Genomic DNA, 17,969 nt, shown 5'->3' on the forward strand with positions numbered 1-17,969 from the left:
GCAGGCTGTTTCAGCACAAATGATGTGTCCTTTTCAGCAATTCGGGGCGACATAAAAAACAAATTCCTTTTGAGATTAACAACACCTCATAAGAGTAAATTCAATGCTTGTTAAATATGCTAGGACAAAAACAAAGTCTTACAAAAGTCGCACTAAGCTGTCCAACCATGAGTTCCAATCTCACTCCATCTTTTTGTCAGAATATAAATCAACTTACCAAAGAACACAGGTTTTCTCTGGGAAATGCCCATTGTCAAAATTTTACACCCATGGTGATGATGACCAATTGCTAAACCCTACACTGTATGATATAAATATAAGCTCCATTTAAGACTCTCAACGACTCTCACATTACAATACATTGAATGCATCAATATTTTACTGACAAAACATAGCCACATCACTAACCATGATGGTATACATGTATCAGTTTTTGAGTTCATGCCAATTAAACTATAAAAAATGTTAACAAGCAGCTAAATTTAGTGGGTTTATATACACCGATCTTTGAACCAGCCAGCTACCCAGGGCTTGACAGACTTCTGGCATGGGGCAATGTACACTTGGAGACGTTATTGGATCACTATGGGCAGCAAAAGATGAACAGTGAAGGTGTTAGGTTTGATCCACTTGTTGACCAGGACCGATGCAGGGAAGAATTCCTCCCCTTCAAGACAGCCGTGGCTAGGAATCTCGGGGAGGACCAAGGCCACCGATACAGGCCTACAGAGCTGTTTCAACACATGTTCAGTCTAATAGATGGACAGGGGCAGCGACAAATTTTCGCAGCTGTCTGAAATGAGTCATTAAATGCAAACATACATAAAATTCATAATAAGTATAGATTCTAAAATAATATATGAAACAACATCTTTAATAAATTACATGTACTTGATTTTTAACTGTTAAAACATTATCTCTTATGCTGTATTACAGTAGCATGTTTTCCCTAAATTTACGTACTTACCCAAAGTGCTCACAAAGTATTCCTGCCTTGGCCAATAACAAAAGTATTTCTTTTTCCTGAAATGTTCAAACTAATGGTGCTTTGCCTCTGTATGATGGTGGGGAACGCTGATGCAGAGCGCGTGTTTTCGTGCCAGAATCGGATAAAGACGAGGCTGAGGACGCGACTAACTGTAGAGCATCTGGATCAGCTGATCAGGATATCTTATGCATCACACGGAGACCTTGATATAATGTGGCGCTGGAGCACTTTTTGCAGAGGCCAAGAAGGCTTTAATGGCATTCACCCATTGTACAATGTACACCCCTACAACAGGAACATGTAAAATTTTCAGAGGAAATAACAAAAATGATGACAACATAAAGAACAGTTGCTTGACTAAATTTTGTCCTCTATAGACCTTCGAACGCCTCTAGATGGACACAGACCCCCATTACAACTTCCGTTTTTCGGTAGGGACGATTGTAGTTCTGTGAATTTTAGGGTATAAAGTCTTTTTTTGCTCCCAGGCGTCCATTTTTGGTGCACAGGTGCATGCTTGGTATTAAAATGCTGGAAACTGTCTAAACTTTGAGGAGGTATGAGCTTTATTGATGAAAGTTTGAAATTCTGGGCGAGAGGACACAAGGCGTGAGGTAGTGATGAGGCTGCGAGTGACGTCCCCTTGGCGTTGGTAGGCACGCCTCCCAGCTGCCGGCATGGAAAGGTCCAGATTTTGACGGTCAACCTATGTCAAGATTTTTATGACTTCTTTCTCACAGGCTGGGCCAGGTATGCACCAAAGCTTATTGGCCACGGAATGTTTGGGACTGAGCTACAGCGCTAGACGTTAACATTGTCGCTTATGGAAAATTAATGGGGGTCCGAGGCCTGTACTGACGAAGTCACCAAAATGTGAAAAATGTCACTATGCGCTTAGATTTCGCAGCAGCCTGATAATTTTTGGTGGGTATGTCTGTGATGTGTTTTGCATTGATTCGGCCGTTTCATAGCTTCTTGGGGCTATTTATATTTTGAAAATATCCATTTTGATGAAAAATCGGTAAAATGCTGTTCAGCGTAGGGTAGCATGTGTATAGGCATCCTGAAATGAACAATATGCAACGTTCTAGTATTCCTACGCTTGAAAATGGAGACGTTCAGAGCAGAAATTGCTGCAAAAATTGAAAGTTTCAGTGTTTAGAGTGAAAACGGAGCCTGTCGAGTGTGGACTGGACCATTGACGAGGGATGGTCGATATGGCCTTGCCTCCTACAAAGACCCCGTCACACATCGATGGAAGAAGAAACACATCAGTAGACTTGTTTATATGGCCAGACAGGGGCTGTCACATTTAGATCCTAAGCTTGATTGTTCACACGTGTGCCACAACACACGCTGTGTAAACGTGGACCACATAAGCTTGGAACCACATTGTGTTAACAATAACAGGCAGCGCTGCTGTCTCGGCCATGGGCAGTATGCAAGGTGCATGTTGCATTTAAGACTGAGCAGGTTGGTTTCCCCTCATTAAAAATAATAAATAACAGATTGTTTTAGATTTTGCTCAATTTCTGTTATCATTTTTTAATTTCTTTCATAAGCAACTACAGCTGTGACAAATTATATACAAAATTGGCGGTTACAAATATCTAGTGTATGTGTGATCTGTTTGGGTGTTGTCCAGTTGTCCCTTGGCATAGTCAGTTTTTTCTTCTGGATTTGAAAGCCTGTACTCAATGTGCTCTCGAAGTTTTCTGGCTGTATTGCGGAGTGATCTCCCCTTAACTGTCTGTCGCTTCTTATAAACCTTGTGGTACTGGTTCACCCTTTCAATCTGTTGTACTGTTCTCTCGCTCCTAGGTGAAATACTGGCGCCGACAGCTTGGAGTTTGGCAGCCGTGGACTTGTCCTGGCCATTGTTAAGTCTGTGGATTCTGGACGCCGCAATGTAGCTGCTTGTGACAGATTTCTACATTCGATTAGGACACTCACCATAAAGCTGGCCCATATTACAACAGAAGGGAAAGTTTATCTTATTAGTTGCCTAAGAAGATGGCAGGGTGATACAACATGCTTAATGTACGGATATGTTTAACATCTGACTTAGTGGTTTACAATTTGCTCGACAACAAAGAACATTTAAACAATGCAAACCAATAACCCTGTCGTGTTACTTTTTCAACATTATTGAGTATTTAAATTTCAACAAACTAGTTATTACCATCATACGGGAAGTACTGTCTCTTTGGGCAGAATTTAAGCAGCATACTATGGAACCTTTCTAGAACCCCACTATGACAAAATTTTGTCATCTTTTTAAAATATTTCAGCAGACTGGTGTTTGTTGCAATTTCTTGCAGGGCTGTGAATGCTTTTGATTTCGGCTTCAGCCACCGCGTTGTTTTCTGCTCCATGGCTGACAAAGGTGGATGGTCACACTTGTGGAGCATTTTGTTGGCAGACCACCTGTGGCGATTTATGTGTTATGTGTCAAATTCCAATTAACCTATAAAGGTTACATGTCTAATTTTTTATTTATTTATTTATTCTTTATTTGCAGTAGTCCAGAAACATATAAAACTTGCCTAGACTGATTACCTTACCTATCAGTCATCACTTTCACCCTTTCCCATCCCCAGCTTTCCATTTCATTGAAAATACATACAGCATAAATATCAAGATACAAACCTCAAAAGCTTCCATCACATGTGGCACAACACCACCACAAATGATTGGATATGCTTTGTATCCAGGGCCCTAGTTCAGCACAATCTTCTTTGCTTTTGCTGCCAGCTTTTTAACGATGCTCATTGCCACGTGCCACATATCGTACTGATGATCAATCTGTTCAATAATAACAAATAATGAATGTGATAATACATACATATAAACAATTTTCAACTGACTGGTGCTTTTTGCCAAACTTTTGTTTATTTGATGTCAGGATATGCTGCCATGATGACATTACCAAGACTTGCTAATCAGCTAGGCGTTTGTCTTTGTTTTTCAGCTGGTATGTGATTATCACACCCCGTGTAAAAGACCAGGAGTGTGATTAGCATACCCAAATTCATTCTCCCCAGACTCTGATTTGTGTCTTAGTAGCACTTCTATTCTTTTATTCAGGAGTATGCTGGGATTGGGAGTGAGAACGTTTCAAATTTGATGGCCTGTAACCACGATATAAAATCAATAAAAGATCAATTCAAAACCATCAAAACAAACCCGGTTAATGTCATCAATACCTTTTCACACCCATTTTCAAATTAACAGTAACTAAATGTACCTGACCTGAAATGTACATAGCCTCCAAATTCAAAAAATAAGTTATACAGAAATCAACACAACTGTACCTTCTTATAGTTCTTGTCCATCATACTGCTGATTGTCCTGTGTCTGTCAGTAGCCAACACTTTACCATTTAATTTGTCATTGTCCACTTCTTTCAGACACCTCTTCAGGCCTTCTGGTTCCATTCCATTGGAATTCTTTACCTAACACAAAATGTTACTCTTGTTAGCAGTATCATCATATGTTATATACACAGGACGGGGGAGGGGGGCTTGCAGGTTTGTAGCATACTTAGTTTAATATATAACACCCAAGAAAGTTAACAATAGATCTGGTTAGTTAGCTAAACTCACAACCAGCACATTCTCAGTGTTATTTCCCTTGAACACCCCACCGAGGCATACCCCGCTACCTGGAATTAGTATCCCCTCAAAAACACTTAGCTTTGAGAGGAAGTGGCCAGGGATTGAAGTTGGGCAAGGGTCATAAAGAATTACAGATTCATATATAATACTCTATTTAATAAATTTTATCTGTTTATAATTTTAGTTTAATACATGAACACATTCTTTACCTCTGATACCTGAGAATCTCTGGCGATCTGCATTGTGATCAACCACATAGACGGCGCTGTTATCCCTATGTACATATCTATCACGTACATGTATTTAACAACATAGACGGCGCTGGTTGCCCAGTGTAACCGTCTATCTTGTATGTCACGTGTAACATCATAGATGGCGCCTCTTGTAGCATGAGATCTTTACATATTAACGGGAAAGCCGTAAGACGTTACTTTTGAAAATAATCTGATCGGTTAGGGTCTGTAACGCTCGCCATTTTCAAAATGTATCTAATACCGCTTACCCTGGGGCCAGGGGCCGGAAAGGTAGCCATGCTCATTACATCTGCAGGATGCCTTTATGAACAGTTGCAATTAAAGCGCGACTGAGATACTTGTTTAGCTGTTATTTGACATGGAACTCATTCACGGACTACGAATTTGAAATTTGATATGGAATTCATGCCTGGAATATTCTTTGTCTGCCCGGCATCATTGAAAACTGATGACCGCTTCTCTCTTGTGTGTTACCAGCTTTATTTCTTATTTGTATAATTTCTTACATAAATTTGTCTTTGGGAGTTAGTGTTAAACGTTGTTGCGGAAATGGATCTTGCGATTATCGACTTGGAACGCCCTTTACGGACTACGAATGGTATAGGAATGTCGGACTTGACGCTTATATTGCACCAGCTGCAAGGAAACAATCTTCGTTGATCCATTTATCTTGCCATCTGCATGCATCGAAGCATAGCTTCCATATATATTTTGCAGTGTGACCAGGGCTATCGCAGCGTGCATCTGCAGCCAGAGCTAAACCACCTTTAAGCTGTTTGACTTGCTTGACAGCTTTCAAACGCTCCTCTCTCCGTGCATTCTGAATTACTGGTAGAAGGTTTTCTTTCTGTATTCGGTTAAACACAGGTCTGGAGAAGAATTGAAGGTGCAGCATATCTGTAAAGGCTGACATTTTACCGAATGTACTCCCAGATAAAAGGATAGTTGCTGCAATCAGCACGTTGCCAACTGGCTGTTTCCTCACGACAGGCTGTGACTGGCAAACATAGGAATGACCACTGTGGCATACAGTAGTGTAACTAACCACTGGGCCAGTTGTGGAAATGAAACGTTCAACAACAGGACTTCCAGACATGACTCAAAGACGATGAATTCCCTCATTTCACAAGGGCTGGTTGTTTCTTGCCTGAAAACATCATCTTCACTTGTACTGCTGCTACTCTCTGAAAGTGGCACAAAATCGGGAGATTTCCCTGGAGTGTCAGTATCACTTTCGCTCTCTGCAAAAGGGGAGGACCACTCGGTCACGTCATGTTTCTCAGGAGAGGGTTCCACTGGAGCCATCACATCTGTCTGTATTCCAATGGAACGGGTGGTAGATTTTGTCCTGGTATAACTGTGATCTTTCATTGTTCTACGTGGTGTCGCATGCATGCAACTGTACTTCACCAGTGTAAACTGAAACACAAAACCAACCTTTAATCAGGATAAGGCTAGAAGTAGTGCGATGATTTCAACAAATGCTACTCGCTGGACCACAATGGCAGACGGAGTCTGTAGAAAAGTACTAGATACTGAGATAAATTTCCGGGCGCCCTGATATGATACATTGTTTTTAATTTTTAAATTGATTCGCTCTTCCTTAAGGAAAAGCGGACAGTCGCTGGAGAAGGCCATGTGATCCTCTGCTGTTGCAACACTTAACTGTGTTGCTGCAGTCGGAACCATCATGACCTTCACTGACTCATCTAAAACAAGTTTATTTTTACACTCGCCCTTGCCGTGACCAAATTCCTGGCAAGAGAAACAACGTGTCAGATTAGGGATATGTAAATCCACATTAACCCTATACGGGCCAATGTAGATATACGACGGAAGGGAGGTAGTGCGGAAGTGAAAAGGTATATATTTAGGTTAAGGATGTTACCAGATTTCTTCGTAGTGTTTTAATTGTGAATTTAGTTCTCTGCAGACTTCTTCCTCGATTAGGTCAATCATATCGAAGTCCCCATCACGTATTATTCCCTGACAGGTGTTCAAGGAATGGTGAGGGGATGTGAAAACAGATATGTCAGATATTTTATTCATCGTAAGTAAATTTTTTGATTCTTGTTGCCGAAAACATTGAGTGAGAATGTCTCCGGATCTGAATATTTTCACGTTTTTTTTAATGAGCCCGCTAGGCCCTGAAGAGCTCTTTGTAGAAGAAAGGGATATATTTTGGAGGCCGGCTTTTGTTCACGCTTTGCTGAAATAACAATGAAAGCCGGCCAACTGTCCGGTTTATTATCCATGGAAGTCTGACTAGGCGTTCAGCTTTTATATCAGCGCTTGACGAAGACCGCTGAGAGGAAGACCTGACGGATACATTAGTTAGTGTAGAGACTTTAAGTGAAAGGTTTTGGGTAGACATAATAGTTATATAATAGGAATTCACCCCACCACGGGGGGGTACCAACAAGGCGATGCCTGAACCTGGGGATGCCCACCAGGGAACGCACCAGGGACTCCACGTGAGGTATACTGGAATAGATGGCCTTAATGAGCAAACCTCATTAAGTTAACAAGGTCACACATCAGACACATACTACTCCAGTGACCCATGAGCCACCGCCTCAAAACGTAGTCCCGCAAATGAATTTCAGAAATAACAGCGTTGGAAATTACAGATGCTCCTCGCGGGTCGCAACCCACGGCAAACAGGTCCCACCGGGCCCACACAGAAGAGCTCTAGGTTAGTCGTCTTTAACGACAAGCTTGCCTAGAGGGCTGAGGTCCTACTTTTATCACCTCGAAAACCCCACGGGGGCAAAAAAAAAAAAAAAAAAAAAATAGAAATTCCCAAGGGCATTAAGCAACAATACAATATTTATTTATTATTTATTTCATTGGTGTTTTACGCCGTACTCAATAATATGTCACTTATACGACGGCGGCCAGCATTATGGTGGGTGGAAACCCGCCGGGGGAAACCCAAGATCATCCGCAGGTTAAAACAATACAATAAATAATATCTTTAAACAATCATAATTATATTGTAATCATAAATAATATGTAGAAAAGTTGCATACTGATAGACATACATCGACAGTTGCAACTAGAGGCTTTTTTACTTTACTTTACTCTGAAGCGGTTTGGACTTTACTTAAAGGGATACAGAATCGTCATTCATTGGCTGGAGCAAGAAATAGGCAATGGTCAGGTTCTGTCTGTGTGAAGCTAAATTTAAAGGATGGCAGATTTACTCAAGCGGTAGCAAGGCTGCAGGGTTTAACCCAGGAAATGTTATCTCCACTAACAGTCTGTCGGTGTCTATCCCGTATCCCTTGTTGAAATTACATTCAATAGCATTATTGAGCATTAAGCGGTTTCCAGTAAGGAAGTATTTATGTGCGTGTTTTGTGAAATTCGTCCGTATACATATCCGTATATACAGATGCCATACCCTTGTACTTTTGTTTCTTCGACTCTTTGACAGTTATCACTGCGGGGATTCCCCGTGACTCAACCAATGGCTGAAGGTATCCCGGAAGGTAGGAGGAACAGAGATACACGTCCCACAACGGTCCGTCAAGCCAACAATGCAGCCCAAGGACGCTAATCGGGCTACGTCTGGTGTTTTACTACATGTTCCCGTGACTCAACCAACGGCTGAAGGTATCCCAGAAGGCAAAAGGAACAGAGATACACGTCCCACAACGGTCCGTCACGCCAACAATGCAGCCCAAGGACGCTAATCCGGCTACATCTGGTGTTTTACTACATATTCCCGTGACTCAACCAACGGCTGAAGGTATCCCAGAAGGCAAAAGGAACAGAGATACACGTCCCACAACGGTCCGTCAAGCCAACAATGCAGCCCAAGGACGCTAATCCGGCTACATCTGGTGTTTTACTACATATTCCCGTGACTCAACCAACGGCTGAAGGTATCCCAGAAGGCAAAAGGAACAGAGATACACGTCCCACAACGATCCGTCAAGCCAACAATGCAGCCCAAGGACGCTAATCGGGCTACGTCTGGTGTTTTACTACATGTTCCCGTGACTCAACCAACGGCTGAAGGTATTCCAGAAGGCAGGAGGAACAGAGATACACGTCCTACAACGGCCCGTTACGCCAACAATGCAGCCCAAGGACGCTAATCGGGCTACGTCTGGTGTTTTACTACATGTTCCCGTGACTCAACCAACGGCAGAAGGTATCCCAGAAGGCAGGAGGAACAGAGATACACGTCCCACAACGGCCCCTCACGCCACGCCAACAATGCTGCCTAAGGACGCCAGTCATGCTGGGTCTGGTGTTTTACTACATCTCCCCGTGACAACAAACAGCTGAAAGTATCCCAGAAGGCAGGAAGAACAGAGATACACGTCCCACAACGGTCCGTCACGCCAACAATGCAGCCCAAGGACGCTAATCGGGCTACGTCTGGTGTTTTATTACATGTTCCCGTGACTCAACTAACGTGTGAAGGTATCCCAGAAGGCAAAAGGAACAGAGATACACGTCCCACAACGGCCCGTCACGCCACGCCAACAATACTGCCTAAGGACGCCAGTCATGCTGGGTCTGGTGTTTTACTACATCTCCCCGTGACAACCAACAGCTGAAAGTATCCCAGAAGGCAGGAAGAACAGAGATACACGTCCTACAACGGTCCGTCACGCCAACAATGCAGCCCAAGGACGCCAGTCATTCTGGGTCTGGTGTTTTACTACATCTCCCCGTGACAACCAACAGCTGAAAGTATCCCAGAAGGCAGGAAGAACAGAGATACACGTCCTACAACGGTCCGTCACGCCAACAATACTGCTTAAGGACGCCAGTCATGCTGGGTCTGGTGTTTTACTACATCTCCCGTGACAACCAACAGCTGAAAGTATCCCAGAAGGCAGGAAGAACAGAGATACACGTCCTACAACGGTCCGTCACGCCAACAATGCAGCCCAAGGACGCCAGTCATGCTGGGTCTGGTGTTTTACTACATCTCCCCGTGACTCAACCAACAGCTGAAAGTATCCCAGAAGGCAGGAAGAACAGAGATACTCGTCCTACAACGGTCCGTCACGCCAACAATACTGCTTAAGGACGCCAGTCATGCTGGGTCTGGTGTTTTACTACATCTCCCCGTGACAACCAACAGCTGAAAGTATCCCAGAAGGCAGGAAGAACAGAGATACACGTCCTACAACGGTCCGTCACGCCACGCCAACAATCCTGCCTAAGGACGCCAGTCATGCTGGGTCTGGTGTTTTACTACATCTCCCCGTGACAACAAACAGCTGAAAGTATCCCAGAAGGCAGGAAGAACAGAGATACACGTCCCACAACGGCCCGTCACGCCACGCCAACAATCCTGCCTAAGGACGCCAATCATGCTGGGTCTGGTGTTTTACTACATCTCCCCGTGACAACAAACAGCTGAAAGTATCCCAGAAGGCAGGGAGAACAGAGATACACGTCCCACAACGTCACGCCAACAATGCAACCCAAGGACGCTAATCGGGCTACGTCTGGTGTTTTACTACATGTTCCCGCGACTCAACCAACGGCTGAAGGTATCCCAGAAGGCAGGAGGATCAGGGATACACGTCCCGCAACGGTCCGTCACGCCAACAATGCAGCCCAAGGACGCTAATCGGGCTACGTCTGGTGTTTTACTACATGTTCCCGTGACTCAACCAACGGCTGAAGGTATCTCAGAAGGCAAAAGGAACAGAGATACACGTCCTACAACGGTCCGTCACGCCAACAATGCAGCCCAAGGACGCTAATCGGGCTACGTCTGGTGTTTTACTACATGTTCCCGTGACTCAACCAACGGCTGAAGGTATTCCAGAAGGCAGGAGGAACAGAGATACACGTCCCACAACGGACCGTCAAGCCAACAATGCAGCCCAAGGACGACAATCTGGCTAGGTCTGGTGTTTTACCACATGACTTAGTACAATGATTCTTTGGGAAACTAATTACCATAGTTAAAATGGCTGTGGCACAAATTAAATGATACATGGAACGCTTGGGTTTTATTTCATAATGTGATTATCATGTGTAGTAACATATAAAAGTTGCCCTATACAAACCTGTATCTCGGGTTAAAATCCCGTATACTGACGTGAAGTCTGATATTCTTAAATATATTCGTCGCCTTTGGCAGGGTGAATGAGACTTGCAGATCCATAATAAACTGGATGCCATTCATCCTGTCATTGGCTACAGTGCCTATACTTGTCACATGTCTCGTAGAGACCAAGTAGTCTTAACGAGGTGTCGGGTTGGAAATTTACGTCTAACACACAGTTATATACCAGATGGGAGCAGTGCTCCCGAGTGTGTTGGGTGTGATGCTGAATACGGCATCAAACATATCCTTGTTGACTGTGTGGACTTTGCCCATGTTCGGCAAAGATTCTACACGATAAGTGTGATGTAAGTACATCGCCAGTCATGTTGTCAAAAAATATTTGAGGCTCATTTGCCTTTAGCATAAGATATGAATTTTAATTATATATATATATATATAAATTAGTTTTCAAGATAAACTATTTAAAAAAATGTAATGGTTTTCGAATTTTAACTTTTGGTTTTTCTGATCTGTTTTTAAACATGTCCAAACATTTTTGTTTTATGTTTGATGTTTTCATTACCATATCGAAAACCTACACCACCCCGTGTGTTCAACTTAGTCTCGCTAGGATATTGCTGAAATATTGCCGATGCGGCGTTAAGCGATAATCATTCATTATGTGAAATGCAGCACACAGAACATTCTGTCAAACTGCATTCAATAAAACTGAAACCCGGTGTTTCCGCATGTGCTTTTATTGCTGTCAAATAAACCACTTGCAAGTAAATAATACTTTTATTAAGTGCTTTGTCCCGATTTGCCCTCGGTGTCTGATTTCAGCTACAACTGATGTTTGTGAAAAATGATGATTAAAAAATCTACATTACTTTGTATTTAACTTAAAGTCACTTATAATTGTTGACAGTATAAATTATAATAATTGTTGTCTTCATCTGTTTCTTTTATGCCAGATTACCATGACAGCAAAATCTTACATATTAACACTGTGGTTCCTCGTCACCTATCAGCTCAAAGCATCCTAATCTATAACAGCGATCAGTGGTGATTCCTCTGACACAATGTCACTCAACTTATGGGAAACTTGCGAACATAAACTCCTGGCCAATCACACCTAAAAATTTATTGATGTCAAAATCACCGAATCTGATGCCATAAGAGGAATGAGCTTAGGGAATCGTTCGGAAGTTATTGAAACTACAGACATAACCACCGTTGACATGCCTACAACCCCATTTAGCACAATTACAGCAGCAATTCAGACGGTTAATATTCAAATGGATTACCACTGTGGAGCTTCTTTCCAATCCATTGTCTTCAACGAAAGACAATTGATCAAATGTGCCTACTACAGAAATCTACCAATGTAAAGAAAATAAGTCATTGCCGAAGTGACGCCTGGCACTCAAAATACCAAAGTATTGCCCATAACATCCCCTCTACTCACACAAGCATTTAGTTAAGTAAACAACTCAGATGTCTTACCCCCGTGGGGTCTCCGGGGTGAAAAGAATATGACCTCAGCCTTCTAGGCAAGCTTATCGTGAAAGGCGACTTACCTAGAGCTCACCCGTGTGGGCCCAGTAAATATAATAGGTTCACATCTTCTTGCTTGTGGGAGAGCCAACGGGGAAGCGACTTGTTTGCCGTGGGTTGCGACCAGTAATCTCCGAGGACGGGATCCTGGTGACTGAAGGCGTGCTGGTCTTACGAGATCCTCGTCTCCAACACGCCACTTAGGCCCTTGCTTGGAGAGAGACGGGAGGTCGGTATGGGCCCGGTCCGATCAATCGGCTGGTCGCGTCAAGCCCTGCTCTTGATCCCGTTTGTCATTCTTTCACTTACTGTGATGTCAGTTCGGTTTTTCTTCAGATGCTTTTGTTCGGGGTAAAACACTGACATCTGTCATTGAAGGTTATTTATGTATAGATGATTCCTTATGTGCTATCCTGCTAAAAATACGCATAACATCGAGCGGCAACTGCAGGTTTGTCTCAATAAGATCGAGAAATGGGCAGTTGCCAATGGTTAAAGATTGTCTGCGTATAAAATGGTATGTATGCGTTTTTTTGTAATAAACTGAAATTTCGGTTTCACTCCGAGGTAAAATTTTATGGTGAACCAGTGAAAATTGTTGAAGAAAATAAATGTCTATAAAAAAATAATAAATTATCTTTTATATCTCGTATAAAAATGCTTAAAGCTAAATATACAGAGGTTCTCGATATAAGTAAGGACGTGTCTAGAACCGATTGGGGTTCTGCCGATCTATTTCATTAACTTATATCGTTTTCTGATTAGGTCTAAGTTGGACTATAGGTCCATAATTTACGGTTCCGCTACGAAATCGTATATTAAAATGTTGCAGCGGATCCATCACCAAAGTTTGAGACTCAGTCTTGGTGCTTTTAGAACCTCCCCAGTAGAGAGTTTATACGTGGAGGCAAATGAGCCTTCTTTATATCACCGACGTATAAAACTGAGCCTTCAATATGCTACAAAACCTAAAGCTCATCCAACAAACCCTGCCTACGACCGTGTTTCCAATTCATCATATGTAGATAAATTTACTAAATGTCCCAATAAGATCCCCTCGTTCGGTCTTCGTATACAGGACCATATTGTGGGAGCTAACATCAAGCTGGAGGACATACCTCTGGTGTTTTCCTTAGTCTCCTCCATGGCTTCTTTCACAACCTAATTTGATTCTTGATCTACGTAAATATAATAAATCCAATACAAAACGTATAATTTAGCAAAATTTTGCTGAGATTAAGGCTAACTATGCGGATTACAAATTTATATATATTCATGGGGATAGAGTTGCGGCCGCGGCTGCTTTGGAAGAGCGGGTCTCTCCTTATCGTCTGCCATCCTCTTCCCCAATTTACGGCTATACCTCTGGCCTTATCATATATTTCTTCTGGGCATGCCCGGATGGCAGTGATTTGTAGTGACTGGCTCACTTCCCTTTTGGTAATACACAATAATAAATTTAAAAATCCACTCATTCTTTGAGTGGATTTTAACCTTACATAGAAAACTAATTAGAAGGGGTAAATATATTCTCTCCTGTTGGATACCGAGCCATATTATCAGTAGGGCATATATTAAAGCTTCGCTGGGCCTTTCCGTGGTTCTTCATGGCTTTGCGACAATCCTTATCATACCAGGGTTTACTTTTTGGAGTTGGATCTTAGGGATAGTTCTATCGACAGCTCGTAAAACAAGTTCATTAAACTTTAATATAGGATCATCTGCTGCATTGAGATTCTCTGAAGTGATGTTAGCATCACAGAACATCTCAAATGCAATCCAATCTCTGCTTTATCGAAATTCCGCCAAGCTATACGTTCTAAAGAATTAGAGGTGACATACTCTAGGATTATAGGAAAATGGTCAGTACCACAAAGAACATGCATTTTCAAGAAAAATCAGGGAGAAGTGATTGACGATTGATTATGGGAACGATAGCAGAATAGCAGTCTTCCACTATTTTGTCCTTATTGTTTATGTTATTACTGCCCCATAAGGGTTTATGGGAATTAAAATCTCCCATTATTGTAAAGGCTTTAGGTAATTGTTCTTTTAGTTATGCAACTGGGAAGCTGACAAAGAAGTGGTTGGAGGAATATATACGAACACAATATGATTATTTCAGACAATGAAGCACGAATGGCCACAGCCTGGATGTCTGTATCCATTGAAGAAGATAGAAGGGTCACTTTTCAAAATGATTTTCTCAGTCATTCTCATGATTTTTTTTCTCAAAAAAAAAGTGGGGATATTTACTGTAACATCATAGGGTATAAATATATCCTGAACATCAAAGCCCCTGTCTGACATAACCGAGTCCCCAGAATCACAAAGTTTTGGTAGATCTGTCCTTTCTATTATTTGGCGAGCAGTAGTAGATCCACCATAAGCTGTTTAAACGTATGTACTCATTCCACCAGGAGAAATACCTACTAATACCCTTACTGTGTTTTTATTTTTGTATGTACTGAATGTACAAGGCTGAGATGTAGGAAATTTTGGTTTCATCACTGGGCATTCTGTGCCATCTACAATGAGTCTGGTACTGGTGAATTGACTTTTGAATCCAGATGGAGAATAGAATTAAACAAGATCTCGAGAAGGCCACAATGGAATTTTTCTCCACTGAAGAGACATAAATCTAACCCAAGTACAAAAATGTTGTAAACATCAGCTTCACTGATATCAAACACATGGCTTATTTCAAAGTTGAAGTAATGTTTTCTCAACTTTATCAAAAAAGAAAAAAAACTATTAATAACAGAGCCAACAACTGCCCTAAACATATAATTTAAATGATAGGAAGCTGTACCTAAACTGCCAAATACAAACTTATACTTCTCATAATTTTCCAAGCCAGTAAAGCAGTGAATACCACAGGAATCAGCATAAAACTTTGAAATTGAAAATGAAGGCTGGTAAGATGGGTTGGTGAAACCAATTTTTGTGTCTTCTTGATCTGTATGAGTACGAACTGAATTATACTGAGGAATGAGAGCGGTGTTACAGGTTATGTTACCAGAGACTACAGTGGCTTCTTTTGCTACATCTGGCACACTGTGAGACCGAAGTTATGTATCCTCCAAAATTTCATGACATTCCTTGGGATCCAAAAACGATGTCTGTCTTCTTTGCGGTCTTCTCTTTGGTACCCTTGTCCAAGCAAACACAGAGGGAACAGAAGTGGACTTTAGGCGCTTTATTTTGAGATCGCTACCTTTATAAAAAAAATCAACCATAACATAATCAAAAATAGAACAATAATTTTGTCAGAAGTTTAACAATAACGTTTCAACATGAAGGCATTAGCTTTTTTAAAGACATTCTCTATTAAAGAAAAATATTGTTTCAAATAGATAACAGCAACTCATGAACAAATCCATACTAGTTTACATGATCAGTGGGCTACGTAATGAACAATTAACCGCAAGGTATCTTTCTGTCGCTCACACACTAGACGGACACAGAGGAAGTTCATTTTGTCTGGATTAAAAGCATTTCCATTTCGCAAAAAAGGTGACCAATCACAACTTGTTTTTGTCACGTAGTTGGATGCCAGAAAATGATCCGAACATACAACATCCATCGACTCGGTCCAATGAATATCCAATGTTTTCATATTGTAGGACGATCTAATCCAAGAAACGCGTGCCCACCGCGATTTAAGCACAACACTGAGTTTACGGCATTGCCTACGGGCCTACGCGATTTCACAGTCGATTTCGAGACTCGTTATTCTTTGTCTTACTGAGATGTCAACTTGGCTCTTTTTCAGATGCTCTTCCTTTGGGGGTCAATGCAGAAGGCGGTGGTTAATGGGTCAGTCGAGTAGACTGAATTTAACCTTTTGGTATAACTCAATCTGTTCGAGTATACCTTGAGTGGATTCCCTGTTTTTATTCTCTGCTGGTCATCCGCAGAGGTAGATTCGCCCTTGTTGGCACTCCGTGGCGGGTGGGGGACACGTAAGGCGAAATTGCTTTAATAAATAATGGCCTCATTTTAAGTTTCAACTTAGAATATATCTAGGTGGCCGGCTTTTATTGTTCTCTCGACTAAGAGTGAACAAATACCGGCCCTTAAAGGGCTCTACACGGCACAGCTGGAGCATTAAAAACCGTTAAAAAGTTAAAATCCGGAGACATTCTCATTGAATGTTTCCGGAGGCAACAATCAAAAACTTTATTGTCAATAACTAAAATATCTGATATACCTGTTTTCGCATCCCCGCACAATTCCCTGAACAGCTGTCAGGGGATAATTCGTGACCGGGATGGTAATATTATTGACTTATCTGAAGAGGAAATATGCGCAGAACTGAAATCACAGGGTGTTGCCAAAGTTAAACGCTTCACTACGAAGAAATCTGGCAACATCATTAAACTTAATACATATCTTAAGGCCTTCAACACAACCTCGCTTCCGTCGTATATCTAGATTGGCCCGTATAGGGTTAGCGTAGATTTATACATTCCTAACCCTACACGCTGCTTTACTTGCCAAAAATTTGGTCACGTCAAGGGCCAATGTAAAATAAACTGGTTTGTTTTAGATGCAGCAGTGAGGGTCATGATTGGTTTCGACTGCAGCAGCACAGTTAAGTGTTGTAATTGCAGTGGAGATCACATGGCCTCCTCCAAGGACTGTCCGTTTTTTATTAAAGAAAAGCAAATAATAAATCTAAAAACTAAAAATAATATCTCTTATCAGGAGGCCCGCAAATTGGCCTCCCTCTTTAACATTTCAATGCAAGCTTCGTTTGCCAATGTGGTCAAGCGAACTACAACATCTGTTGGAACTCAAACTTTATTAACATGGCCCATTGGAATCGACTAACCTAGCTCGACATCTTTACAACCTGCTGCTCAACCTGCGCATATTTCCTGCTCAACACAGACCACTGCAGAACAGCAAATAAAACCAGTCAATAATAAACAACAAACTGATACACCTGAACTTAACCAATTCAAAAGCAAAACTGCCAAAACCAAATCCGGAAATAAAAATATAACAATGCTAATAGTAAAACTAGCGGTCCCACAGAGCGTCCCTCTAAGGCCACTAGGGACCCTGTCCAAACTTGTGATAGGTTTGGATCGTTGAAGGACCCTTTAGCATCAGATGCGTATGTGATGGATACATCACCTGCACCAGAGAGATTTTCCAGCCGATCTCCAAGGAAAAGTCGTCCTCGGTCCAAACATAAAGAGAAATCTCCTATACGTCTCCCTCCATAATGTCCATAATGGTAAATATAAAGATAACACAACTCTTAAAAATTATTCCTTATACAGTACTTATTCAAATGAAGAAGAACGAGCTGCAGGCGTCTCTTTTATCTTCATCAATAACAATATTATTCACAGCCCTGTTCCTCTGGATATAGAGCTTCAGGCTGTGGCCGTTCATGTTTCACTGTCTGAAACAATCACATTATGTTCGGTGTATATACCTCCGAACACTTTTTTGTCAATTTCTCAGTTACACACTTTAATAAAACAACTACCTAAGCCGTTTATTATAAT

General features: G+C 41.7%; 1 protein-coding gene across 1 annotated transcript; it reads right to left on the reverse strand.

Annotated features, from left to right (window-relative positions):
* Positions 1-3,159: 3,159 nt before the first annotated feature.
* LOC135478190 (uncharacterized) lies at positions 3,160-5,137 on the reverse strand. Its single transcript, XM_064758461.1, is given in 5 exon segments — positions 3,160-3,415; positions 3,673-3,733; positions 3,736-3,793; positions 4,303-4,443; positions 5,108-5,137. Coding segments are annotated over 5 exon segments (546 nt in total).
* Between the last annotated feature and the right edge of the window lie 12,832 nt (positions 5,138-17,969).

Source organism: Liolophura sinensis, chromosome 11 (genome assembly GCF_032854445.1).
Source record: "Liolophura sinensis isolate JHLJ2023 chromosome 11, CUHK_Ljap_v2, whole genome shotgun sequence".
Classification (NCBI taxonomy): Eukaryota; Metazoa; Mollusca; class Polyplacophora; order Chitonida; family Chitonidae; genus Liolophura; species Liolophura sinensis.